The sequence below is a fragment of the Chiloscyllium plagiosum genome, unplaced genomic scaffold, assembly GCF_037043375.1.
Source record: "Chiloscyllium plagiosum isolate Xiang-an unplaced genomic scaffold, Cpla_swu_hap1 HiC_scaffold_21, whole genome shotgun sequence".
NCBI classification, from domain to species: domain Eukaryota; kingdom Metazoa; phylum Chordata; class Chondrichthyes; order Orectolobiformes; family Hemiscylliidae; genus Chiloscyllium; species Chiloscyllium plagiosum.
Genome location: NW_028270159.1, coordinates 1,819,540 through 1,847,514, shown reverse-complemented (window position 1 = coordinate 1,847,514; position 27,975 = coordinate 1,819,540). Strand labels below are relative to the sequence as shown.

Genomic DNA, 27,975 nt, shown 5'->3' with positions numbered 1-27,975 from the left:
CTATCCAAACTGTAAACACTTATTCATTTCATATATTCTAACAGAGAGGTGTGTCATAAACTGCATATTTTAATTTTAGCTGAAATTAATGGCAGGGATTTTTGGAAAGAGAAATATCTTGAAAGGGCATCATTGATCAGGTCAGCTCTAGCTGCTGCTTAAACTGGAGCTTGGGAAGTGAGGCCTCATGCTTTGTTGCTGAGAGTAATGGCTAAGGAACTCACTTCCACAGGAGTAGTTAAGGCAAATCATACAACTGTACCACAAAACAGAAGGAAATTCTGACCATTCGGTCTGGCTGTACCAAAGAACAATTTAGTTAGTTCTATTCCATCATTTCTCTATGCTTTTGAAGGTTTTTTTTTCTCCTTTTATTATTTTCCTGTGGAAGGCTACTAATAAATCTGTATCCAGCACAATATTTTAGGCATTGCATTCCAAACACTAACCAGTTACGTACTTAGAGAAACATGAGTGAGAAGAATATATGGGGCAAAGTAGTTTTGGCTTGAAGACAAATCAGTTGAGACTTGTATGTGTTATAGACAAGACCACACCCCCTCAAAATATTTTAAGAAGATAGCCTAGACCCAAACCTTTTCTTATTTTATAGGTAGATGTGAAGTGCATTTCCAATTGTGATGCAACTGGTCAAACTACTCGATATTAAGCAAAACACAATTTATTTAAACACTATAGTTAAAATATAAACAAAAGAAATTTGGAATTTAGAATAACTATTATTGGAAAACTTAACTGAATAATAGATACAGTGCCAATTACTAATTAATTGTTCTAATATAGTAACATCCCATAAACACACTCCTTGGCAAAAAAGGTAAATTCAAACACCGATTCTTAGATGCAGTTCTCCAATCCAGGAGGAAACAACATCAAGAGAGATTTCAGAGGAAGTAGCAGCTTGGAATCATTTTCTGAAACTCCAACCCCTCTGGGACCCAAACAGCTTCTGACTGCTACAGCTACAAAAACTAGAAAGCCTGATCTATGAGAACTAGCCACTCCCCTTCCATTGTTATAACTGTTTTTAAAAACAACCTAAAGGCCTCTTAATTTATTGACTTAAGATGTCTCCAGTAGACACTTCAGCACCTCTGCCTTTATAACTTCTCTTCAAAACAAAGGACAAACTCTTTTTAAAGTGACAGCATTGTCACATATGGGGCATAAACACAATCTGTTCAAGCTAAAAAACCCACCTTGTTCTATGCCATACATTCTTTGTCATAATGTCCCAGGTGCTGATTATGATGTCTAGACACAACTCCAAATTCTCTTATATTGTATCTTCTAAAACGTTGCACCATAGGCTTATTTGAACGGCTTTTCTTTGTCTGCCTTATTTAAACTTGTCATAATCATGTGAATCATATCTCCCCCAACCTACAAGGGAAACAACCACCAGTTTCTGCTAGTTAATTCTGGAACTTAGGCACGTCATCCTTAGAATATTCATCCACTCACTCAGACTCTCACATCATCCCTTAGGTACAGGGACTACAGCTAGACACAATATTCAAGTTGTGACCTTAATAGAACTTTATAAATTAGATTAGATTAGATTACTTACAGTGTGGAAACAGGCCCTTCGGCCCAACAAGTCCACACCGACCCACCGAAGCGTAACCCACCCAGACCCATTCTCCTACATTTACCCCTACACCTAACACTACGGGCAATTTAGCATGGCCAATTCACCTAACCCCTGCACATTTTTTTTGGATTGTGGGAGGAAACCGGAGCACCCGGAGGAAACCCACGCAGACACGGGGAGAATGTGCAAACTCCACACAGAGAGTCGCCTGAGGCGGGAATTGAACCCGGGTCTCTGGCGCTGTGAAGCAGCAGTGCTAACCACTGTGCTACCGTGCCGCCCAGATGTTTAGCACAGCTTCCCTACTTTTTATTTCTTGCTTTCATTCATTCATGGGCCAGGGCATTGCTGTCTGGGCCAGCAGTATTGCCCACCTCTAGTTACCCTGGAGAAAGTGATGGTGAGTTGCTTTTTGAACCACTGCAGTCTAGTTCATTTGCCTTCCCTATTACTCACTTAACTTGTATGCTAGCTTTTTTAACTAATGCACAAAACCCTAAAATAACTCTGTGCTGCAGCTTTCTGTAGTCTTTCTCCACTCAAATAATATTCAGCTCCTCCATTCTTCCTGAAAAGTCTATAACCCCTTTTTTGCTCACTTGCCTGTATCCCTCTGTAAATTCTTTGTGTTGTCTTCATCACTTGCCTTCCCACCTATTTTTGGTGCCAGTAGGGCAGGTAGTGGATGTAGGTTTGCTCACTGAGCTGGAAGGCTTAGTTTCAGACATTTCGTCACCGTCATCAGTGAGCCTCCGGATGAAGCATTGGTGGTATGGCCTGCTTTTTGTTTATGGTTTTAGGTTTCCTTGGGTTGGTGATGTAATTTCCTGTGGTGATGTCATTTCTTGTTCTTTATCTCAGGGCTGGTAAATGGGATCCAAGTCAGTGTGTTTGTTGATAGAGTTCAGATTGAAATGCCATGCTTCTAGAAATTCTCGCACATGTCTTTGTTTGGCTTGTCCTAGGATGGATGTGTTGTCCCGGTCAAAGTAGTGTCCTTCCTCATCTGTACGTATAGATACTATTGAGAGAGCATTATGCATTTTTGTGGCTAATTGATGTTCATGTATCCTGGTAGCTAGTTTTCTGCCTGTTTGTCCAATGACGTGTTTGTTACAGTCCTTGCAAGATATTTTGTAAATGACATTAGGTTTGCTTGTCATCTGTACAGAGTATTTCAAGTTCATTAGCTGCTGTTTTAGTGTGTTAATGGGTTTGTGGGCTAGTTCCTCTGTGCTGCAGTGTGTGTTGGCTCGTTGAAATAATGTTCTGATGCAGCTTCGTTTGTGGATGTTGGGACGATTGCTTCTGTATTTGGTCAGAATGTGTTGTTTTCCTGTAGATGGTGGTTTGAAGGTCCCCATTGGCTGTTCGCTCCACTGTGACATCTAGGAATGGCAGTTTGTTGTTGTTTTCCCCCTCTTTAGTGAATTTTATGCCAGTAAGGGTATTATTGACGGTCTTGAAGATTTCCTCTAAATTGTTTCGTTTAGTGATGACAAAGGTGTCGTCCACGTAACAGACCCCAAGTGTAGGGTGGATGGTTAGCAGAGCTGTTTGTTCGAGTCTCTGCATTACTGCGAGGTTGGGCAGGTAGTGCTCTGGCTCATTAGAACCTGACCGATTGAGACTGGCAGCATTGTTTTCTCTATGTATTTTTCATCATTTTTCTTTTCTTCATTTCATCTTCATCTTTGAGTGGTGTTGGCAGGGTGATGACTAGTGCGTCGGTAATGTGGACCAACACTCCTCACAGTAGTGGCAGTAGGCCTCAGAGCCTGGACTCATGGTGTGTCATCGAGGTGCAGCACAGCTGGGATCTCCTGGGGCATCGGGGTCGACACTGCTTTTCCCAGATGGGACTCCTTGAGGACCAGAACACCTTGCAGAGACCTAGCAGAAACCTTGAAGCCCCCAATAAGAACAGAAAACGAAATCTTAGTTAAGACATTTCTCAAGGTTTGTGTAACTCTGGTGCCATTTGCAGTTGTGGATATGTTTGCTGAGCTGGGAAGTTGGTTTGCAGACATTTCATCCCCTTTCTAGGTGACATCCTCAGGGCTGTAGAGCCTCCAGTGAAGCACTGCTGTATTGTTGGTTGGAACTTATTTGGTTTTGGTCCCGCTACTTCTGGTTTGCGGCTCTGGTTGTTTGTTGCAGTGGTCGGTATATTGGCACCAGGTCAATGTGTTTATTGATGGAGTCTGTGGATGAGTGCCATGTTTCTAGAAATTCTCTGGCTGTCCTGTGTTTGGCTTGTCCTATTATTGTTGCATTATCCCAGTTGAATATGTGTTTCCTTGTTGTCTGTGTGTATGGCCGGTAGGGACGGCTGGTCATGGCATTTAGTGGCTAGTTCATGAATGTGGATTGCTAACTATCTGCCTGTTTGTCCTATATAGTGTTTTGTGCAGTCCCTGCATGGAATCTTGTACACCATGTTTGTCCTGCACGTTCTGATAAGTTGTTGTCTGAGGCTAATTTTCTTATCCTTATTGTATCTCAAAATGGCACATAAAAATGCCCATGACATCTTGACTCTGTCTTTTATTAGTTAGTCGATCCTTTATCCATGTTAATATACTGCCCCCAAAACCATGGGCTCTGATCTTGTTAGGTAGCTTTACATGTAGTATCTTATTAAATTCCTTTTTGAACACTAAAAAACATCTACTGGTTTCCCTTTATCTATCCACCTTGTTGCTTCCTCAAAGCATTCTAATAAATTTGTCAGGCATGATTTCCCCTTCAATAAAATGAAAATTAAAAATTCCTTTAAGTGATTAAATTATGTATTTCTAAATGCTTTCCTATTATAGCCTTTATAAAATACACTAGCATTCTCCAAATATAGATGTTAAGCCCAAGCAGGGATCCCATGGTAACAGTATCTGTTTGGGCATCAATGGTGGTGTTAAAACTGACTTTGACTGCTTGAGTTTCTGATTTCATAAATTCAGTGAATCCTGACTCACACAATGAAGGTGGATCACAAATGGATTGTCTTCTGCTGACTACCTCAAATTCACCCTCTCCAGTCAGTACACACACTGGATTCCTATAGCTCCCACAACCATAAGATTGGCCTTCTCAGCAACTGTGTAAATAGGGCCTGAACCATTTGTTCATTGTGCCAGCTCAATGCTGAGATATGGTGAATCAAATTCATCCTGCAAGATAATGGTGATCCTGATTAGATTATTTCTCACTGACATCACACAAAATCATAAAAGACCCTAAGATGGTCATTCTTGGTCCTGAAAAGTGCTAGTCTTCATCAGATTACTCTGTCATGGGTAAGAGATCTCAAGTATTTGAATAATAGGTGAGCCTACAGTTTCATGCTGCTACTGTACAACACGAGTATCATTCACCACTAAACTGGTTGCTGCAGTCATGCCAGAAAAATGTTCTGCTTATCACACAAATAACTAACATGGTATATGAATTTCAGTGCTGGTGTGATGCTAGGTATGTAGGCCATATGTCCCAAAGATTGGTGGATCATACCAAACTACATATCCCTTTGGCTGTTCACAGTAAACAAGGTAGTAACCAACTCCAACTAACTAGCATTTTTAAAATCTGCAATGCTAATATTAGACAGGATTTGATGATTTGACAATATGTGCTGGATAATCCAGAGTGTGCAAAGAAGTATGCTGATAATCAATTTAGGATTGTCAGTCAGACTCACAGTGTGACACATCTGGATATATTGAAAGCTGCATATACTAAAACACAGAGCCCCATTCTTTACAGACATAAAGAACATATACACATATGGTGCCTGTTTCAATTTAAACAACCATTTGCTGGTTCATTTGTCAGGGTAATGCCTTAGCCAATTAGAGTCAAACTGCCTGGTTTAAAATTTAAACAAAGACGAGCAGTTAACTGTCAGTTATTACTAATTGGTACACTCCATGGCAACACCTTGAACAATCAGAGTTAACTTGCCAACCAACCAGCACTCTCCTGCCTGCACTTGGCCATATCCCTCCAAACATTTATTCATGTCCTTGTGTAAATGTCTTTTAAATGTTTTAACTGTATCCACATCCAGCACTTTCCTGTCATGCATTATAAATGGGGTTTTCCCCTTAAACTGGCATTCTTGTGAATTGTACCAATGAATGGAAGACAAAAAAACTTTGAAAATATGCATCAAGAATAACAAGTTCTGTATAAGTTTGGAGATACAAGTAGATAAAGTAATAGAGCTCTCATGGTGTCCTTGCTCTAAGCTTTTCAGCCCCACTCCAGAACTTAATGGTCATGGAAGATGCGGTTGTAACATGGACAAGCTAAAAACAAAATCCTCCAAATCCATCTGTGGTGGTAAGAGAGTTCCTTGCTAACCATGCAATGGTTCCCAGCCCCAGATAAATGTGCAAGGTTAGCGGCAGGAATATATGTATATAAAATCAGCTGCCAAGCCAGTGAAGTAAACCCAAACATACCCCACAAAACCCAACGCAGTAACCTATACTGATCTCTCTCAGTAAAGTATCTGCTGGGAACCTGAAAAAGTTCTATGATTCAGTATCTTTAAGGTATCCTGTCAAGGTCTGGAAATTGGGCTGTTACTTTCATTCTAATACTAGAATCTAACGGACTTTCCAATTGAACTGATGTCCTGCACCCATCTGCTCCCAATACCTGGCCCAGTGCCTCATGCTACTCCTTGTCTGGCCCTGCCCCACTGTCACTCATCTTTTCACTGTAATGTGTTGAAATAAACTTTCATTCTTCCATTTTATCTTGGATGGTTCTGTTTTCATTGTCCACAAGTTATTGTGTCAGTGAAAGGCAATCTCAGAGGCTGAAATCAAATGGCACTTTCACTGATAGTGATACTGGAATGACAGAGAACAGTAGAGAAAAAGCAAAGTCAAACTGACAGTGAACAGCAATAAAAATGTGGGTTTATTGTGATACGGAAAAATTGTGAAACAGTGTGTCCCCATAACTATACAGAACAATACTAAGGCAATGAGCTCACAGCAATAATGAATAGTAGTGAAACAAAATATTCCCAGAATAGTGCACAAAATAGTAGAAATAGATAGTGCTATAATAGAGAAGTTAATTGGTGACATCAGAGTGAGGGAGAAATTAATGAAATATAAGTGTGCATGAATATAAATTGCAGAGTGGTAAAATAAAATTGATCACTAAGCACATGGAAATATTTTCTTTCCATAACACGAGAAAGCAAAAGACTGGATATTCAATATTTATGGATACTAGTTACACAGGAAAGAAAAGGAAAAGAGGAAGGGTATTGATTAAGGATGACATTGCAATGCTGAAGCAAGAGTGTGTCCCAGAGAGTCAAGGGCTCATTAAAGATCAAAAAAGCGGTGGGGTTGATTGGTGTGGGTGTGCTGGAGATGTTCTCTGAAGCGCTTTGCAAGTAGGTGTCCAGTCTCCCCAATGTAGAGGAGACCGCATCAGGAGCAATGGATACAGTAAATGACGTGTGAAAGTGCAGGTAAAATTTTGATGGATGTGGAAGGCTCCTTTGGGGCCTTGGATGGAGGTGTGGGCGCAGGTTTTGCAATCCTGCGGTGGCAGGGGAAGGTGCCAGGAGGGGAGGGTGGGTTGTTTGGGGGGCATGGACCTGACCAGGTAGTCGCAGAGGGAACGGTCTTTACGAAAACGGTCAGGGGTGGGGAGGGAAATATATTTCTGGTGGTGGGGTCTGTTTGAAGGTGGCGGAAATGGCGGAGGATGATGCGATGTATACAGAGGTTGGTGGGGTGAAAGGTGAGGACCAGGGAGGTTCTGTCCTTGTTGCGGTGGGAGGGTTGGGGTTCAAGGACAGAGGTGCGGGAAGTGGATGAAATGTGCTGGAGGGCATCATCAACCACGTGAGAGGGGAATTTGCAGTCTTTAAAGAAAGAGGCCATCTGGTGTGTGATGTGTGGTGGAACTGGGAGCAGATGCAGTGGAGGTTAAGGAATTGGGAATAAGGAATAGCATTTTTGCAGGGGGCAGGGTGGGAGGAGGTGTAATCCAGGTAGCTGTGGGAGTCAGTGGGTTTGTAGAAAATGTCAGTGTTGAGTCAATCACTGTTGATGGAGATGGAGAGGTCCAGGAAGGGGAGGGAGGTGTCAGAGATGGTCCTGATGAATCTAAGGTTTGGGTGACATGTGTCGGTGAAGTCAATGAACTGTTCAACCTCCTCGTGGGAGCACGAGGTGGCACCGATGCAGTCATCGCTGTAGCGGAGGAAAAGGTGGGGAGTGGTGCCGGTGTAGCTGCGGGTGGCCGAATACTTTAACTCCCCCTCCCATTCAGCTGAGGACATGCAGGTCCTGGGCCTCCTCTATTACCATCTGATGCCTGGAGGAAGAACGCTTCATCTTTCGCCTTGGGACTCTCAAACACCATGGCATCAATGTGGATTTCACCAGTTTCCTCATTTACCACCCCACCCCAACCTTACCCCAGTTTCAACCTTCCAGCTCAGTACCGTCCTCATGGCCTGTCCCATCTGTCCATCTTCCTTCTCACCTATCTGCACCACTCCCACCTCCATCCACCTATTGCACTCTCCGCTACCTTCCACCCCCAGCACCACCCCCTCCCATTTATTTCCCCATCCCCTAGGCTCGCAGCCTCATTCCTGAAACGTTGATTTTTCCTGCTCCTCGGAAGTTGCCTGACCTATTGTGCTTTTCCAGCACCACACTCTTGACTCTAATCCTTATTTTATCTTGTAACCCATGGAACAGCGGGACTACAGTGACAGTACACTCTTCCAGAGTAGTCAATTACAGAGTTTTACCATTGGTGTCTAAATTTGTGTTTACTAAATTCACAAACATAGCAACTCATACAGTTGAATTAATTTTCAATGATACCGTGTGTGTCCAAATAAATAGCTTTGCCATGGGGTCTCCTATAGGCTAAGCCCTAGCTAACATCATCATTGACTGGTCTTCCAAGGAACGACCACTCACCTCCGATATCTTTCATACTTTCGATTCCATCAGATGTAGGAACCTGCCTTTCCTCATTTCCTTCTTTACACAGCTAACATTTGCACCTATTTTACATCTCTATCTCTCCTTTACCACCATTATCACTGGCTTTGTCTTTTGCTCTAATTAGCCTCGCAATCTGCTCCATTCATTCCTCATCCCCCTCTGCCTTAGCATAAAAAAAATACAATTTTCCAGCTCCTAAGAAGTCATATCACACTGAAACCTCTAACTCTTTACCTCTCCATAGATGCTGCCAGACCTGCTGAGTTTCTCTAGCACTTAGTTTTTATTTATATTTATGGCTTCTAGTTTATGTTCCCCAGTGAAAACATGTTTTTCTATTTCTATCCCATCAAATATTTCCATTTCTTTCACACGCAATAAGTCCATCCTTCCTATCATTCATCCTCCCTGGTCTGTAGCAGCATTCAAATAACATCAAGTGCTGTGAGCAGACTAATTTAATGCACTTTTCTATTCTTCAATGATGGAGATAATCAGAGTAACAAATCGCTGTATTTGATGATAGGAATGGTTTAATATATTAACAGCTTTATTTGGTCAATTTTTTCTGGATTCCATACAGTAGGTCCATTTGACGTCTCTTGTCTTTTGCTCGAAGAATGGTCATTTTAAAAAGTTTACAGTAGAGATTAATTGCCGAAGGAGAGTCATCATTTCCCGGGATGGGATAAGTGATGAGACTGGGATTACAGTTACTGTCTACTATCCCCACTGTTGGAATATTCATCTTGGCAGCATCTCGCACCGCAACATGCTGCTCAAAGATATTATTCAATGTACTCAGAAAGATGATGAGATCAGGCAGGCGAACACCAGTTCCATACTGGACATGTGCGTTGGTCAGCAAGCCACCCTGCCAGTATCTGGTGTGTGCATATTCCCCACACTCCTTTGCAGTTTCCTCTATCAGGTGAGCAAACTGACGCATGCGACTCACAAACAGGATAATCCCTTTTCGATAGGCACAATGGGCCGTAAAGTTCAGAGCTTGCTGAAGGTGAAGAATCGACTGATCCAAATCAATGATGTCCTGATCCAATCGACAACCAAAGAGATATGGCTCCATCAGCCTAATGGAAGTGAAAGAATTCCCATAAATGATAATTAACATTCACACCATTATCCTCATTCTTTTTACTTTACTGAGAAATTTCTCTCAAGCAGTTGTGACTGGAAACTGTTGAATTACAGATAGTGAAACTTTGTTATTAAACCTAACCAAACAAACAAAAAAGGTGGTGCCGGAGGCCAGAAATTACATAATAGCAGTCATGATTTGAGGTGCCAGTATTAGACTGGGGTGGACAAAGTTAAACATTACACAACACCAGGTTATAGTGCAACAGATTCATTTGGAAGCACTAGCTTTCGGAGCGCTGCTAATGAACCACCTGATGATGGGGCAGCGCTTTGAAAGCTAGTGCTTCCAAATAACCTGTTGGACTATAACCTGGTGTTATGTGATTTTTAACACACTAATAGAGTATTTTCAGTGTAGTAGGCAGCAATTGTGTCTATGCCAGCTCCCTGCAAGGCCAACTCATCAAGTTCCATTGTTCTATCTTCTCCCCTTACACCAGAAATTTTTTTCTCATCAGACAATGTTACATATCTATTCAAAAGAGAACGTATGGATAAACCCAGCAATTACAGGACATTCAGTTTAATCTTAGCGACGGGAAAGCTTTTAGTAATGAGACTTTGAGTCAAAATTCACAGCTACTTGTACAAATCTGGATTAATTAAGGATTGATTAACAATTAAGCACAAATTTGTTAGGAATAAGTTGTATTAAACTTGGTTGAGGTTTTTACTGGGATATCAGACTGGATTGATGAGGGTAATGCAATCAGTGTGGTACATAGGGACTCACAAAAAGCATTTGGCAAAGTCCCCCATAACACAGTCATCAGCAAAGCTGAAGCCCCTGGAATCACAGAAATCAGAATAGTGGTGAATTATTATTTTTCAGATTGGAGGAATGTATGGGGTTCCTCCAGTTCTATATTCATGATCTCGAGTGAGGTGTGCATGGCACCCTGCAAATGAGACAAACCTTGGAACTCTGAGGAGGACTGGCTGAACAGGTAGGCATGTGACAGATGAAATTTAACTGAAATAAGTGTGAACATTTAGATAACAACTACAGAAATGCAAAAATAGATAAAATTCTAAAGGCGATGCACAAGCCGAGATACCTGGGGTTTTCTGTGAAAATGGTTAATGATGAATCCTGAGCTTTATAAAGAGAGGCACAGTATAAAAAAGCAAGGAGGTGATTGTGAACATTTACAAAATAATGGTTGGACCTCAACTGCAGTACTGTCTAAGTCCAGGCACCACACACCATAAAGAACATGAAGACACTAGAGAGGGTGCAGAAAATATTTACAAAAATACTTCCAGAAATTGGATAGATATCTGAAAAGAGAAGATTGACAGGACTATGGGGTAAAAGGCAGGGTTGTGGGACAGATGGATTTACTGTTGTGAACAAGCCAGCATGAACACCTTGTGGAATTGACTCCTTCAATGGAATAGCCATTCTATGAGACCAAAGTAATGTAATTATACTCTTCCTTTAACCTCCAATCCTCATCTACAGAACCACCTGGTTGAGTAGTTTCAAAAGAACTTCACCGTCAGTACCAGCACATTAATCACCTACCTGTTTCGACAACCTCTTTTGTGACCAAAGTGCACCCTGGCATTGAAGAGGTCTTTGAGAGAGAAGAGTTCACTGACGTGAAAGAAGTCTGGGTGTTTCAGGGGGTCAGTCAATAGCAAGTCATTTTCTAGAATAATTACATAAGTCAATGGTTAATATTCATAACAAAGCTCAGGATCAGAATTAATAATGAGCCGTCAGTACTGAGCTATCCACATTTTATCATTTTTCTGCACATTCACAGATGAAATGGTCATTCATTCCTCTTATTGTAGCTGGTTGCATTGATATGGCAGCTTTGACTGAAAGTAGACTGACAGGTTGGGATACCTTACCTCTGCTGAAACGCTATGATACTTTTCACCATCTGCTGACTTAAGACAGTCGTTCTCACTATTTGACTCTTATCACCAGATCTCACCCTGCTCAGACCCCTTTATCCAGCTGTATATACGTTTTAATTAGCCTGTTCAGATGTGATATGACAAACTTCCTGATGAAGGGCTTTTGCCCAAAACATCGATTTCGAAGCTCCTTGGATGCTGCTTGAACTGCTGTGCTCTTCCAGCACCACTAATCCAGAAACCTCTGAAGCAGATAGGTACACTACCAATGCACTACAATTACTTCATTCATATATAACCTCATCTCACAGCTTCTGTACTGAGAGATTCCTAATTCCTAAATGTTTTTTAAAGAGCCAGTACAGGCTTGATGGGCTGAATCTAGGATTGAATCTCCATGTCAATGATAGATTAGGCCTTTATTGCTAACCCCCTTCCATCCCTGGGGAAGCAAAATGTGTTCCACATTTCACTTACAACACCACTTTCAATTCTGTGGCTACATTTTCTAGAACTCTATGTCTGAAACCCTTCAATGAACGTTCCATTCATCATATACCAAAACAGGATGACATTTGTGATTTTAATAACAGCTATGTGATTGTGCCGAAGTTAACTTTCCCTTCTCAACGTGTCAGTAGCCTTTGTTATTATCCATTACATCATCGTCCTCCAACACCTGTCCACAGTCATCTAACTGAACACAACCATGCAATCTATGGCTAGGGAATCACTTGCAATAGCTCCTTTTCCTGCTCTCGTACCATGATCATTCGTGTCCCCTGCTGCTTGTCTCTCTCCTCTTTTCCCCAACTTATGAACACTCCATTCCATCCCCCCACTGCTGTCTCAGGTTAATGCAGACTGCTCAAAACTACTGGTGTCATATTTGATGTTAAGTTGAGTTATGGAGTCCTGAACTTGTCTGTTAGCAAGACTATTTTGTTCTGTCTTCATTCCATTACCTTCAGCTCACATGCTGTAAGATCAGAAGACACAAGAACAGAATTAGGCCATTCAGCTATCAGTCTGATCATTTGATCATGGCTAATATATATTTCAATGCCATTCCCTTGCCTTCTTGTCATAACCTTTGACCCCCTTATTAACCAAGAACCTACCTATCCTCTGTCTTAAATACACTCAATGACTTGGCCTCCACAATCCTCTGTCGCAATGAGTTCCACAGATTAACCACCCTCTGGCTGAAGAAATTCCCCCTCATCTCTATTCACTCTGAGCCGATGCCCTAGTCTCTCCTCCTAGAGGAAACATCTTTTTCACGTTTTTTCTATCCAAGCCTCTCAGTGTAAGTTTCAATCAGATCCTCTTCATTCTCAACTCCATCAAATACAGACTCAGTTCTCAACTGCTCCTCATATGACAGGCCTTTCATTCCCAATATCATTCTTGTAAAGCTCCTCTGAATCCCCTCAAAGGTCAGCACATCCTTTCTTAGATACAAGGCCCAAACCTCCTCACAATATTACAAATGTGGTCTGACCAGACCTTAAACAGCCTCAGCAGTATATTTCTGCTCTTGTATTCTAGCCCTCTTGAGATGAATGCTAAAATTGTATTTGCCTTCCTAGCTGCCAACTGAATGTGCCTGTTACCCTCGAGAATCCTGAACTAGGATTCCCAAGTCCCCGTGTGCTTCAGATTTTCGAAGCCGTTCCCCATTTAGAAAAGCCTCTGTGCTTCCTACCAAAGTACATAATTTCATACATTCCTACACTATTCCATTGGCCACTTCTTTGCCCACTTCCCTAGCCTGACCAGGTCCTTCTGCAGCCTCCCTGCTTCCTCAACACTAACTGCCCTTCCACCTTTGTGTCATCTGCAAACTTAGCAACAATGCCCTCAATTCCTTTGTTCAGATCATTAATGTGTAACATAAATAGTTGTGGTCCCAAAATAGTCCCCTGTGGAACTCCACTAATCACCGGCTACCATCCTGAAAAGGACCCCTTTAGCCCCACTCTCTGCCTTCTGCTGGTCAGCCAATCCTCTATCCATGCCAACACCTTCTCCATAACACCAAGGGCTCTTATCTCATCTTATTTAGCAACCTCTTGTGCGATACCTTGTCAAAGGCCTCTTGGAAAACCAAATACATCATGTCCACTGGCTCTCCTTTGTCTAACTTGCTCATTATCTCCTCAAAGAATTCTAACAGATTTGTCATACAGGATCTCCATCTGACAAAGCCATGCTGACTCAGCTGTATTTTACCAGGACTTCCAAATACTCTACAATTTCATCTTTAATACAGGACTCTGAAATCTTACCAACAACCAAGGTGAAGCTAACCAGCAGATAACTTTGTGTTCTGCCTCCATCACTTCTTAGAGACAAAAAAAACTGCAGATGCTGGAATCCAAAGTAGACAGGCAGGAGGCTGGAAAATACAGCAAGCCAGGCAGCATCAGGAGGTGCAGAAGTCAACATTTCGGGTGTAACCCTTCTTTAGGACTGGGGGGAGGTGGGGGCAGGGTGAAGTAGGGATTGGGTCTTAAACAGGGGTGTTACATTGGCCATTATCTGGTCCTCTGGGACCCTCCGTGACTGCAGTCATTCCTGAAAGATCACCAATAATGCCTCTACAGCCTCCTTAGCTATCTCTTTCTATGCGGTGTAATACATCCGTTCTGGGTGATTTATCTTCTTTTAGACATTTGAATTTCCCCAACACCACCTCCTTAACGATGGCCACTACATTCATCTCTGCCCCTGACTGTCTCAAAGGTCTGGTATGCCGTTGGTGTCTTCCATAGTGAAAACTGATGCCAAGTACCTGTTCAATTCCTCTGCCATTTCTTTGCGCCCATTACTACTTATCCAGTCTTATTTTCCAGTGGTCCAATAAACACTCTTTCCTCTCTCTCAAAAACAAATTCTTACATTACACCTTATGACAAAGCAATGCTCAGAAAACTAGTGTTTTCAAATAAACCTGTTGGAGTTCAACCTGGTATCATGTGATTTTTAACCATGTCCAACCTAGTCCAATACTGGCATCTCCACATCTTGTGATCTTGTTTCATATTACTGGCTAGCTTACTCTCATATTTCATCTTCTTCCCCCTTAATGCTTTTTTAGTTATCTTTTGCTAGTTTTTGTAAAGACCTCTGGCTTTCCACTAACCTTGAGTGCTGCTGCTGAAACACTCAAGCATGCCTTTGGAACCAGCAGACCTGTCACTTCCAATGAATTTCTGGCAAGTCTGCTTTTCTTGTCCTCTCAAAAATTTGAGATTATCCATACCTTGAGGCCCCATAACCAAGCTGGTACTTGTTTTTGTAACCCTCTTCCCTAAGTTCACTGATTTGTATTAGCCACAAATACTCAAAGATCTCTGTGCTCCTATTTCAGACTCTTGCATACCACTGACTCTTTTGTGCCACCATTCGCAACTGTGGTCTCAGTGCAGAAGACCATAAAGCCCTGGAGTTCCTCATTTGGCCCTCAGTTCCTTAAAGCCACTCCTTGAAACACAACCTTTGAAAAAGCTGATGGTCACTTGAATCAACCGCCTTATACAGAGGGTCCCTGACTTAGGAATGTACAACTTGTGTAGTGATTGCAATGAGGTCAGCCAGGTGGACCTTGTAGAATATGGTCCAATCAGGGAGCCCTGGCTCACATACAAGAACAACAGGAGTTCCCTGCCCTCCCCTTCACTGTTTGATCACACAGCATTGCCCTTTGATGTGAAGGGCACTGCTTGTCACTGACCACCCAGGTGTTTTCCTATCTTCCTGGTGGTGGAAATTGAATAAAGATTCGTGCACCTTGTGTCTCTCACTGTGTCTCACACCTACACACACACACACCATGGGGGCTGGGGAAAAAATAAGCACTACCGCACTTAGGTGGTAGTGTGGGGGTTAAGAAAAAAAAACAAAAAAAAGGAGGTGTAAGGGCACTGCTTAAGAAAAAAAGAACAACAGGAGGAAACCAGCTTCTCTGTTTCTGGTTGCGCTTCAGTCCCTGATCTTCAGGCACCTAGTAGAGGAGGGAGGGCAGGTCTGAAGACCTCCTCGTGGGTCTGCTCCTGGGCCTGGCCAAACTGGCCATCAGCAGGTCGAGGCAGCGGGCTGTTGAGGGGGTCGTTAGGGCCGACTGCCTGCTCCTCTTCTGCGGTTACGTTAGAGCCCGGGTGTCCTTGGAGAAGGAACACGTGGTGTCCACCTTTGATGTGAAGGGCAGTGCTTGTCACTGGCCACCCAGGTGTTTTCCTATCTTCCTGGTGGTGGAAATCGAATAAAGATTCATGCACTTTGTGTCTCTCACTGTGTCTCACACCTACACACACACACACACCATGGGTGCTGGGGAAAAAAAATAATAAGCACTACTGCAGTTAGACGGGAGTGTGGGGGTAAAAAGAAAGAAAAATAAAATAAAAAAAAGGTGTCAGAGATTCTGTTCACTGAGAGCTGGCTCTTGAGGGAGCAGGACCAGTGTGTGTGTACAAGGACTCTCCTCCTGATTGTGTCAGAGGGGAGGGGACTGACTCTGGACCAGCTGCCCAGAAAAAACAAGAACAACAGGAGGAAACCAGCTTCTCTGTTTCTGGTTGCACTTCAGTCCCTGATCTTCAGGCACCCGGTGCGGAGGGGGAAGGGAAGGTCAGAGGACCTCCTCATGGATCTGCACCCGGGCCTGGCCAAACTGGCCATAAACAGATCCAGGCAGCGGGCCGTGGAGGGGGTCATTAGGGCCGACAGACTGCTCCTGTTCCTCAGTTATGTTAGAGCCTGGGTGTCTCTGGACAAGGAGCACGTGGTGTCCGCCAACACCCTTGAGCTGTTCAGGGAGAGGTGGGCGCCGCAGGGAGTGGAGTGTATTATTTCCCCCTCCAACTCTATTTTGATTTAATCCCTGCCCTCCCCTTCACTGTTTGATCACACAGCACGGCCCTTTGATGTGAAGGGCACTGCTTGTCACTGGCCACCCGGGTGTTTCCTTTCTTCCTAATTTGTACATGTTGTGTCTTTCACTGTGTCTCACATCCGCACAAACACACACACAACATGGGTGCTGGGGAAAGAAAAAGGAAAAAAAACAGGAGTGTCAGAGGTTCTGTTGACTCAGAGCTGGCTCTGAGGGAACTGGATCAGGGAACAAAAAATAAACAAACAGGAGTGACAGAGGCTCTGCTCACTCTAAGAAATAATAAAAAAACAAACAACAGGAGTAAACCACCTTCTGTTCCTGGCTACACTTCAGTCCCATGCTCCACTTCAGTCCCATGCTCCTGATCTTCGGGCACCCGGTACAGAGTGGGGAGGGCAGGCCTGAGGACCCGCTCATGGTCTGCACCTGGGCCTGGCTAAACTGGCCATAAACAGGTCCAGGCAGCGGGCAGTGGAAGGTCATTAGGGCCAACTGCCTGCCCCTCTTCCACAGGTATGTCAGAGCCCGGGTGTCTGCAATAATTAAGCAGTTACCATAAGATATGTGCCATTTAAGAAATGTCTTATTTTAAAAAAAGGTTCCACTGTCCAGGCATTGAACTCCTTAGAAAAAAATTATGGATCGCCATAATCCTCTAAAGTCAACTGCACAAAAATGATGACACATGGAGCACCTTCAGAACACCTCCACACATGAGAACAAAATGCAAAACTTGGCATAGATTGGCTTCCTTTTCCCCAGCCTCATTTTATGGATTAAAATATGCTCAGTAAAATTATTGCATCTTAATGTAGTCCAATGTATTCATTCTGCCCTCATGGAGTTGGGGAAACTAGGGAAAAAAATTGAAGTAATCCATGTAAAACCAGATCTTTATGAAAAATGATAATAAATAACTTTGTCCTTTTGACAGAATTCTTCAATTCATTTTAAACAAAATGCATATTATTTCAAATATATCAGTAATATTTGCTGTTGTTTAATGACATGCAGAATCACAAAGAAGTTGTCTGTCATGAGCATGGGCCTAGATTAAGGCCTGGAATTTCAATACCAAGGCAAGTGGCAAGCATCATTAACAAAAGGGGTGTTAGCTGCAGTCAGGTCAGCAAACACTGGAAAGAGATTAAAGGTAATATTGGGGGTTGTTGGATGCTGTGATGAGCTGTTCTGACAACCGACTAAACACAGACATCTACTACAAGCCCACCAACTCCCACACCTAGCTAGACTACACCTCTCCCACCATACCTCCTGTAAAAGCGCCATCCTTTATTCCCAATTCGTCCACATCCGCCAGATCTGCTCCCAAGATGACCAATTCCACTTTAGAAAATCTCAGATGACCTCCTTCTTCTAAGATCGCAATTTTCCTTCCCACATGGCCGACGATGCCCTCCAGTGCTTCTCCTCCACCTACATCTTTGACACACCCCCACCCCCCGCTCTTCACTTTCCACTCCACCAACCTCTGTATACATTGCATCATCCTCCGCCACTTCTGCCACCTACAAACGGACCCCATCACCAGAAATATATTTCATTATATAAATTCCTACTTTGGAAATAGAAACGATCCGACTCAAGGTTGAGGTACAGACATACTCTAACCTCACACCTTTAATGCACTGTCTGTAATGCGATGTCACTTTTGTTTTTATAAAACCTTAAATTATCTCGGGACAGTGACTTGAACAAAGTTCTGAGATTTACATATTAATCAATCAAATATATTGACTTCTCAACCCTATCAGTGTTCCAAACAGACCATTCCCTCCGCAACTCCCTAATCAGATCTACGCCCCCCCCACCAGCACACACCGCACTCCCGCCACCATAGGAAGTGCAAAACCTGCGTCCACACCTCCCCCCTCATCTCCGTCCAAGGCCCCGAAAGATCCTTCCACATCCGACAGAAATTTACCTCTACTTCCACCAATGTCATCTACTATATCCGTTGCATCCAATGTGGTCTCCTCTACATTTGGGAGATAGGACGCCTACTTGTGGATTGTTTCAGAGAACATCTCCGGGACACTTGCACCAAACAACCCCACCGCCCTGTGACTGAACACTTCAACTACCCCTCCCACCCTGCCAAGGACATGCAGGTCGTGGGCCTCCTCCATCGCCAAATCGTTACCACCCAACGCCTGGAAGAAGAACGCCTCATATTCCACCTTGGGATCCCACAACCACATGTGAATTTCACCAGCTTCCTCAACTCCCCTCCCGCTACATTATCCCAGTCCCACGCCTCCAACTCAGCACCACCTTTTTGACCTGTCCATCACCTTTCCTATCTAAATGCTCCACCCTCCTCTCCAACCTATCACATTCTCAGCTATCTTCACCCCAACTCCACCCCCTCCCATTTATCTCTCAGACCCCCCGGGCGACAAGCCTCATTCCTGATGAAGGCCTTATACCCAAAACATTGATTCTCCTGCTCCTTAGATGCTATCTCACCTGCTGTGCTAGCACAACACTCTCGACTTTGATCTGCAGCCCTCATTTTCTCCAACATTTAGAGTCATCGAGTCATAGAGGTGTACAGCATGGAAACAGACACTTCAGTCCAAGTCCTGCATGCCGACCCGATATCCCAACCTAATCTAGTCCCATTTGCCAGCACCCAGCTCATATCCCTCCAAACCCTTCCAATCATATACCCATTCAGATGCCTTGTTAATGTTGTAATTGTACCAGCCTCCACCACTTCCTCTGGCAGCTCATTCTATACACGCACCACCCTCTCCATGAAAACGTTGCCCCTTAGATTCTGGACTCCTCAACCCCAGGGAAAAGACTTTGTCTATTTATCCTATCCATGCCGCTCATAATTTTGTAAACCTCTAGAAGGTCACCCCTCAGCCTTCGATGCTCCAGGGAAAACAGCCCCAGCCTATTCAGCCTCTCCCTGTAGCTCAAACCCTCCAACCCTGGCAACATTCTTGTAAATCTTTCCTGAACCCTTTCAAGTTTCATAACATCTTTCCGATAGGAAGGAGACCAGAATTGCATACAATATTCCAACAGTGGCTTAACCAATGTCCTGTACAGCTGCAACATGACCTTCCAATTCCTGTAATCAATACTCTGACCAATAAAGGAAAGCATACCAAACACCTTCTTCACTATCCTATCTACCTGTGACTCCACTTTCAAGGAGCTATGAACCTGCACTCCAAGGTCTCTTTGTTCAGCAACACTCCCTAGGACCTTACCATTAAATGTAGAAGTCCTGCTCAGATTTGCTTTCCCAAAATGCAGCACCTCGCATTTATCTAAATTAAACTCCATCTGCCACTTCTTGGCCCATCTGATCAAGATCCTGTTGTAATCTGAGGTGATCTTCTTCGCTATCCACTACACCTCCAATTTTGGTGTCATCTGCAAACGTATCAACTATACCTCCTATGTTTATATCCAAATCATTTATATAAATGACGAAAAGTAATGGACCCAGCACCGATCCTTGTGGCACTCCACTGGTCACAGGCCTCCAGTTTGAAAAGCAACCCTCCACCACCACCCTCTGTCTTCTACCTTTGAGCCAGTTCTGTATCCAAATGGCTAGTTCTCACTGTATTCCATGAGATCTAACCTTGCTAACCAGTCTCCCATGGGGCACCTTGTCAAACACCTTACTGAAGTCCATATAGATCACATCTACTGTTCTGCCCTCATCAATCCTCTTTGTTACTTCTTCAAAAAAATTCAATCAATTCCCTGTGTGAGACATGATTTCCCACACAAAGCCATGCTGACTATTCCTAATCAGTCCTTGCCTTTCCAAATAGGTGTAAATCCTGTCCCTCAGGATTCCCTCCAACAACTTGATCACCATCGACTTCAGGCTCACTGGTCTATAATTCCCTGGCTTGTCCTTACCACCTTTCTTAAATAATGGCACCAGATTAGCCAACCTCTCGTCTTCTGGCACCTCACCTGTGACTATCAATGATACAAATATCTCAGCAAAGGGGAGAAAGTGATGACTGCAGATGCTGGAGATCAGAGCTGAAAATGTGTTGCTGGAAAAGCGCAGCAGGTCAGGCAGCATCCAAGGAGCAGGAGAATCGAGGTTTCGGGTATGAGCCCGAAGGGCCCAGCAATCACTTCTGTAGGTACCCACAGAATTCGAGGGTACACCTGATCAGGTCCAGGTCCTTTTTGCTCTCCTGGTTTCGCTCTTAAGTAAACTCCTACTGCCTTTATACTCTAAGGATTCACTCAATCTCTCCTGTCTATACCTGACATTTGCTTCCTTCTTTTTCTTAAGCAAACGCTCAATTTCTCAAGTCATCCAGCATTCCCTACACCTACCAGCCTTTCCTTTCACCCTAACAGGAATATATTGACTCTGGACTCTTGTTATCTCATTTCTGAAGGCTTCCCATTTTCCAGCCGTCCCCTTACCTACAAGCATCTGCCCCCAAGAACAAAGAGAACAAAGAAAATTTACAGCCCAGGAACAGGCCCTTCGGCCCTCCAAGCCTGACCCGATCCAAATCTACTGTCTAAACCTGTCGGTTAATTCCTAAGCATTTGTATCCCGCTGCTCCCCACCTACTCATGCATCTGTCCAGACGCATCTTAAATGAATCTACCGTGCCTGCCTCTCCCACCCCTGCTGGCAACGCGTTCCAGATGCCCACCACCCTCTGTGTGAAGTACTTACCGCGTGTATCCCCCTTAAACTTCTGACCTCTCACGTTGAAAGCATGACCTCTCGTTATGGAATCCTTCACCCTGGTTAAAAGCTTTGTCTTTATCCACTCTGTCTATACCCTTCTGAGTTTACAAAATCATATCAGGTCACCTCTCAATCTCCTTTTTTCTAATGAAAATAAACCTAACCTACTCAACCTCTCTTCATAGCTAGCACCTTCCATACCATGCAATATCCTCGTAAACCTTCTCTGCACCCTCTCCAAAGCGTCCACATTCTTTTGGTAATGTGGCGACCAGAACTGTACCCAGTATTCTAAATGCGGCTGAACCAATGTCTTGTACAATTTTAACATGACTGGCCAGCTCCTCTACTCAATACCACATCCAGCGAAGGTAAGCATACTACATGCCTTCTTGACCACTCTATCCACCTGTGCAGCAACCTTCAGGGTACAATGGACCTGTACTCCCAGATCTCTCTGCCCATCAACGTTTCCCAAGGCTCTTCCGTTCATTGTATAATTTGCTCTAGAATTAGTCTTGCCTAAATGCATCACCTTACATTTGTCTGGATTGAAATCCATCTGCCACTTTTCCGCCCAACTCTTCAGTCTATCTATATCCTCCTGTATTCTTTGACAGTGTCTTATGCTTTCTGCTACTCCACCAATCTTCGTGGAGTTCTGAAAGTTCTTGCCTAATACCGTCAAAATTAGCTTTCCTCCAATTTAGGATTGCAACTTTTAGATCTGGTCTATCCTTTTCCATCACTATTTTAAAATGAATAGAATTATGGTCGCTGGCCCCAAAGTGCTCCCCCACTGACACCGCAGTCATCTGCCCTGCCTTATTTCCCAAGAGTAGGTCAAGTTTTGCACCTTCTCTAGTAGGTACATCCATATACTGAATCAGAAAGTTTTCTTGTACACTCTTAACAAATTCCTCTCCATCTAAACCCTTAACACTATGGCAGTCCCAGTCTATGTTTGGAAAGTTAAAATCCCCTCCCATAACCATCCTATTATTCTTACAGATAACTGAAATCTCCTTACATTGGTTTCTCAATTTCCCATTGAATATTAGGGGGTCTATAATACAATCCCAATAAGGTGATCATTCCTTTCTTATTTCTCAGTTCCACCCAAATAACTTTCCTGGATGTATTTCCGGGAATATCCTCCCTCAGCACAGCTGTAATGCTATCCCTTATCAAAAATGCCACTCCCCCTCCTCTCTTGCCTCCCTTTCTATCCTTTCTGTAGCATTTGTATCCTGGAACATTAAGCTCCCGGTCCTGTCCATTCCTATGCCACCTTTCTGTAATTGCTATGATATTCCAGTCCCATGTTCCTAACCCTACCCTGAGTTCATCTGCCTTCCCTGTTAGGCCTCTTGCATTGAGATAAATGCAGTTTAATTTATCAGCCCTACCTTGTTATCTGCTTTGTCCCTGCCTGCCCTGACTGTTTGACTTGCTTCTTTTCTCAGCTGTACCAGTCTCAGATTGATCTCTTTCCTCACTATCTCCCTGGGTCTCACTCACTTCCGCCCCTTTACTCGTTCAAATCCTCCCGACCAGCTCAAGCAAACCTCCCTGCCAGTATATTAGTCCCCTTCCAATTCCGGTGCAATCCAACCTTCTTGTACAGGTCACCTCCACTCCAGAAGAGATTTCAATGATCCAAAAATGTGAATCCTTCTCCCATACAACAGCCCTTCAGCCACGCATTCATCTGCTCTATCCTCCTATTCCTATCCTCACTAGCTGGTAGCATCGGGAGTAACCCAGATATTACTACACTTGAGGGCATCCTTTTTAAATTCCTACCTAACTTTCTACATTTTCCCTTCAGAATCTCATCCTGTTTCTTTCCTATGTCATTAGTACCGATGTGTACAATGGCCGCCCGCTGGTCCTTTTTCCCTTTGAGAACATTCTGCACCCTCTCCGAGACATCCTTGATCCTGGCACCAGGGAGACAACACACCATTCTGATTTTTCACTGCTGGCCACAGAAACATCTGTCTGTGCCCCTGACTTGACAGTCCCCTAACACAACTGATCAATTGGAACCCGACGTACCCCTCATTACATTACAGCCTGTCTTGATACCAGAAACTTGGCCATTCGTGCTACATTCCCCTGAAAGTCCATCACCCCCTACATTTTCCAAACCAGTTGTTTGAAATGGGAATAGCCACAGAAGACTCCTAAACTACCCGCCTACCTCTCTTACCTTTAATGGAGTTAACCCATCTACCTGACTGTATCTGCGGCTTTTCCCCCTTCCTATAATTGTCATCAAACACATCTCCTTGCTCTTGTAAATTATTGCCTCTAACTGTCCCTCCAATCGATCTGATAAGATTTGCAACCAACGATATTTATTGCAGACATAATCCTCAGTAACCCTTAAACTCTCCCAAAACTCCAGCATCTGACAAGAGCATATCACTCTACTAAAGGCCATTTTGCTCCTTCCAATCTACAGACCCAGAAAATAGCACCATCTTATTGATATACAAAATACCACTCCAGGCTAACTTAATACTTATGGGCTTATATTTTTAAGATTTAAACAAGAGACAGATCCCAAGAAAAACATTATCAAGAAAGAAACCACTCTACTTGCTATTGTGGATTTGCAGCAAGACTATACTTAAAAGTATTTACTTATCTGTGTCTGTGCTGTGACCTCTCCCAAAACAGGTTCCTCCAAGATCAGTTGTCAACTTTGCTGTTTGTTAAGTTTTCCTAGACACACTCCAACGTTCTGCGATACGTGAATTCAAAGGCAGTAACTACGCAGCTACACTGCTGTGTCAGTTTGCAGTGTGGGTTTCTTTCTCTCTCTCTTACAGACCATTCTGCCTTTGTCTGTCTTTCTCCCTTCTAAAATTGCTGTTGTTTTGACTTGTTTTACAAAGTACCAAAACAATTGCAACAGCGTATAAAATAGTAATTACTGCTCCTGGAATTTGAAGAAATCACCTCCAACACCTAAAATACCTCAAAAAAAAAGGAGCAGCCTGTTACAGACAGAAATTCTTTCCATCCTCCATCTTGGATTACATCTGGATGGGTATATAAATAGGAAGAGGGATATGGGCCAAGTGCTGGCAAATGGGACTAGATTAAGTTGGGATATCTCCCTTCCCACCTATCTGCTTCACCCTCCCCTCTGACCTATCACCTTCATCCCCACCTCCATTCATCTACTGTACTCTTTGCTACCTTCTCCCCACCCCTCCCATATATCTCTCCACCCTGCCTCCATTCCTGCTGAAGGGCTTTGGCCCAAAATGTTGATTCTCCTGCTCCTTGGATGCTGCCTGACCTGCTGTGCTTTTCCAGCACCCCACTCTAAACTAGACTCTGGTTTCCAGCATCTGCAATCCTTACTCCTGTCTCGGTTGGGATATGTGGTCAGCATGACGAATTGGACAAAAGGGTCTGTTTCATGCTGTTTATGTCTATGAATCTATGACTACTACACTACCGTTTGCAGATCGTGTGTCTAATTTATACTATAATACTTACATAATTTAAAAATACTGAGTTGATCATTAAGCTCTTTGGGATGACTTGTGGTCTGTAAGGATTCTGCAGAAATGCAAATCTCTGAGTACTAGCCTTGAATATACAGTAATTGAATATAGCTGAAAATGTGTTGCTGGAAAAGCGCAGCAGGTCAGGCAGCATCTAGGGAACAGGAGAATCGACGTTTTGGGCATAAGCCCTTCTTCAGGAATGAATATAGCCCAGTAATCAGCTCCTCACTGACCTTGTTGTAGTAAAGCAGCAGCAGCAGGAGCAGGAGGAGGAGGAGGAGGCCGGGCCAGGCCGTGAAGCTGAGATCTCGGTTGGTATCTGGGAATGGGCACCGTCAGCCTCACACAGGCCAAGCGCGGCAGCACTTGAGAGGGAAGGAAAACAGAAAGAAAAGGTAAATGGCAGCCATCTCCAGCCCCTCATCCCCTTCACCTGCAGCTGCTCTCCTTCAACACCAAGACCGACACCGAGTCTGTGTCACTGTCTGTGTCACTGTCAGTGTCTCAGTCTGTGTCACTGTCAGTGTCTCAGTCTGTGTCTGTGTCACTGTCAGTGTCTCAGTCTGTGTCTGTGTCTGTGGGGAACATATCTGTTTACAAGCCCGAGACCCCAGAGAACCAGCTGTACCCGGGGGTCACTTACCGATCCCGGGGGGGGGAGGGGGGTCACTTACCGATCCCGGGGGGGAGGGGGGGTCACTTACCGATCCCGGGGGGGGGGGGGTCACTTACCGATCCCGGGGGGGGGGGGGGTCACTTACCGATCCCGGGGGGGGGGGGGGTCACTTACCGATCCCGGGGGGGGGGGGTCACTTACCGATCCCGGGGGGGGGGGTCACTTACCGATCCCGGGGGGGGGGGGGGGTCACTTACCGATCCTCAACAGCTTCATTATCCGTCGACTCTTCACTTTCAATAAACTTTATCAAATTTCGAGCCACGACAAAAGCCACCTGTCCTCATCAAGATGGCGCCAGAGACACCATCATCCGCCCTCATCAAGATGGCGCCAGAGACACCACCATCCGCCCTCATCAAGATGGCGCCAGAGACACCACCATCCGCCCTCATCAAGATGGCGCCCGGGACACCATCATCCGCCCTCATCAAGATGGCGCCAGAGACACCACCATCCGTCCTCATCAAGATGGCGCCATGGGTTCTCTCTAACCCAAACCTGTCCTTCACTAAAAGGGGGTAGTGTCTGAAATAGGCGGGGCTTCTATCGCTCTATTTCTAAACCAGTCCAAACAAAGTTAAAAATCACACAACACCAGGTTATAATCCAACAGTTTAATTGGAAGCGAACTGGTGTTGTGTGATTTTTAACATTGTACACCCCAGTCCAACACCGACATCTCTAAATCGGTCCAAATAAAGATATAAAGGAGCAAAAACAAACCTGTTCACTACTGTCTGTAGATCTTTATTTTGATGGAGGCTTAGTGCTGAGGGCGGCTCATTTACCTTTGCCCTCAGGTGGAGAACAGTTTGAGACAAAAAAAAACTACAGATGCTGGAATTCAATATAGACAGGCAGGAGGCCGGGGGAACACAGCAAGGCAGGCAGCATCAGGAGGGAGAGGGACACAGCAAGGCAGGCAGCATCAGGAGGGAGAGGGACACAGCAAGGCAGGCAGCATCAGGAGGGAGAGGGACTCAGCAAGGCAGGCAGCATCAGGAGGGAGAGGGACACAGCAAGGCAGGCAGTATCAGGAGGGAGAGGGACAGGGATAGAGCAAGGCAGGCAGTATCAGGAGGGAGAGGAACACAGCAAGGCAGGCAGCATCAGGAGGGAGAGGGACACAACAAGGCAGGCAGTATCAGGAGGGAGAGGGACACAGCAAGGCAGGCAGCATCAGGAGGGAGAGGGACACAGCAAGGCAGGCAGCATCAGGAGGGAGAGGGACACAGCAAGGCAGGCAGTATCAGGAGGGAGAGGGACACAGCAAGGCAGGCAGCATCAGGAGGGAGAGGGACACAGCAAGGCAGGCAGCATCAGGAGGGAGAGGGACACAGCAAGGCAGGCAGCATCAGGAGGGAGAGGGACACAGCAAGGCAGGCAGCATCAGGAGGGAGAGGGATAGAGCAAGGCAGGCAGCATCAGGAGGGAGAGGGACACAGCAAGGCAGGCAGCATCAGGAGGGTGAGGGACACAGCAAGGCAGGCAGTATCAGGAGGGAGAGGGATAGAGCAAGGCAGGCAGCATCAGGAGGGAGAGGGATAGAGCAAGGCAGGCAGCATCAGGAGGGAGAGGGACACAGCAAGGCAGGCAGTATCAGGAGGGAGAGGGACACAGCAAGGCAGGCAGCATCAGGAGGGAGAGGGATAGAGCAAGGCAGGCAGCATCAGGAGGGAGAGGGACACAGCAAGGCAGGCAGTATCAGGAGGCCGGGGGAACACAGCAAGGCAGGCAGCATCAGGAGGGAGAGGGACACAGCAAGGCAGGCAGCATCAGGAGGGAGAGGGACACAGCAAGGCAGGCAGCATCAGGAGGGAGAGGGACACAGCAAGGCAGGCAGCATCAGGAGGGAGAGGGATAGAGCAAGGCAGGCAGCATCAGGAGGGAGAGGGACACAGCAAGGCAGGCAGCATCAGGAGGGTGAGGGACACAGCAAGGCAGGCAGTATCAGGAGGGAGAGGGATAGAGCAAGGCAGGCAGCATCAGGAGGGAGAGGGATAGAGCAAGGCAGGCAGCATCAGGAGGGAGAGGGACACAGCAAGGCAGGCAGCATCAGGAGGGAGAGGGATAGAGCAAGGCAGGCAGCATCAGGAGGGAGAGGGACACAGCAAGGCAGGCAGTATCAGGAGGCCGGGGGAACACAGCAAGGCAGGCAGCATCAGGAGGGAGAGGGACACAGCAAGGCAGGCAGTATCAGGAGGCCGGGGGAACACAGCAAGGCAGGCAGCATCAGGAGGGAGAGGGAAACAGCAAGGCAGGCAGCATCAGGAGGGGAGAGGAACACAGCAAGGCAGGCAGTATCAGGAGGGAGAGGGACACAGCAAGGCAGGCAGCATCAGGAGGGAGAGGGATAGAGCAAGGCAGGCAGTATCAGGAGGGAGAGGGACACAGCAAGGCAGGCAGCATCAGGAGGGAGAGGGACACAGCAAGGCAGGCAGCATCAGGAGGGAGAGGGATAGAGCAAGGCAGGCAGTATCAGGAGGGAGAGGGACAC

General features: G+C 45.0%; 1 protein-coding gene across 1 annotated transcript; it reads right to left on the bottom strand.

Annotated features, from left to right (window-relative positions):
- Positions 1 to 9,141: 9,141 nt before the first annotated feature.
- On the bottom strand, positions 9,142 to 25,764 carry mrps2 (mitochondrial ribosomal protein S2). Its single transcript, XM_087998114.1, has 4 exons — positions 25,673 to 25,764; positions 25,033 to 25,164; positions 11,303 to 11,429; positions 9,142 to 9,704 (listed from the first exon to the last, which is right to left on the bottom strand). The coding sequence occupies exons 1-4, from the start codon at positions 25,689 to 25,691 to the stop codon at positions 9,164 to 9,166; spliced, it is 819 nt and encodes a 272-aa protein (XP_087854240.1). The 5' UTR covers positions 25,692 to 25,764; the 3' UTR covers positions 9,142 to 9,163.
- Positions 25,765 to 27,975: the final 2,211 nt, after the last annotated feature.

Coding starts and splice junctions, on each gene's coding strand:
- mrps2 (XM_087998114.1), bottom strand. Junction 11,430..25,032: donor TGCTGCTTTACTACAACAAG/GTCAGTGAGGAG, acceptor TAATTATTCTAG/AAAATGACTTGCTATTGACT. Junction 9,705..11,302: donor AAAAGAGGTTGTCGAAACAG/GTAGGTGATTAA, acceptor CACTTCCATTAG/GCTGATGGAGCCATATCTCT.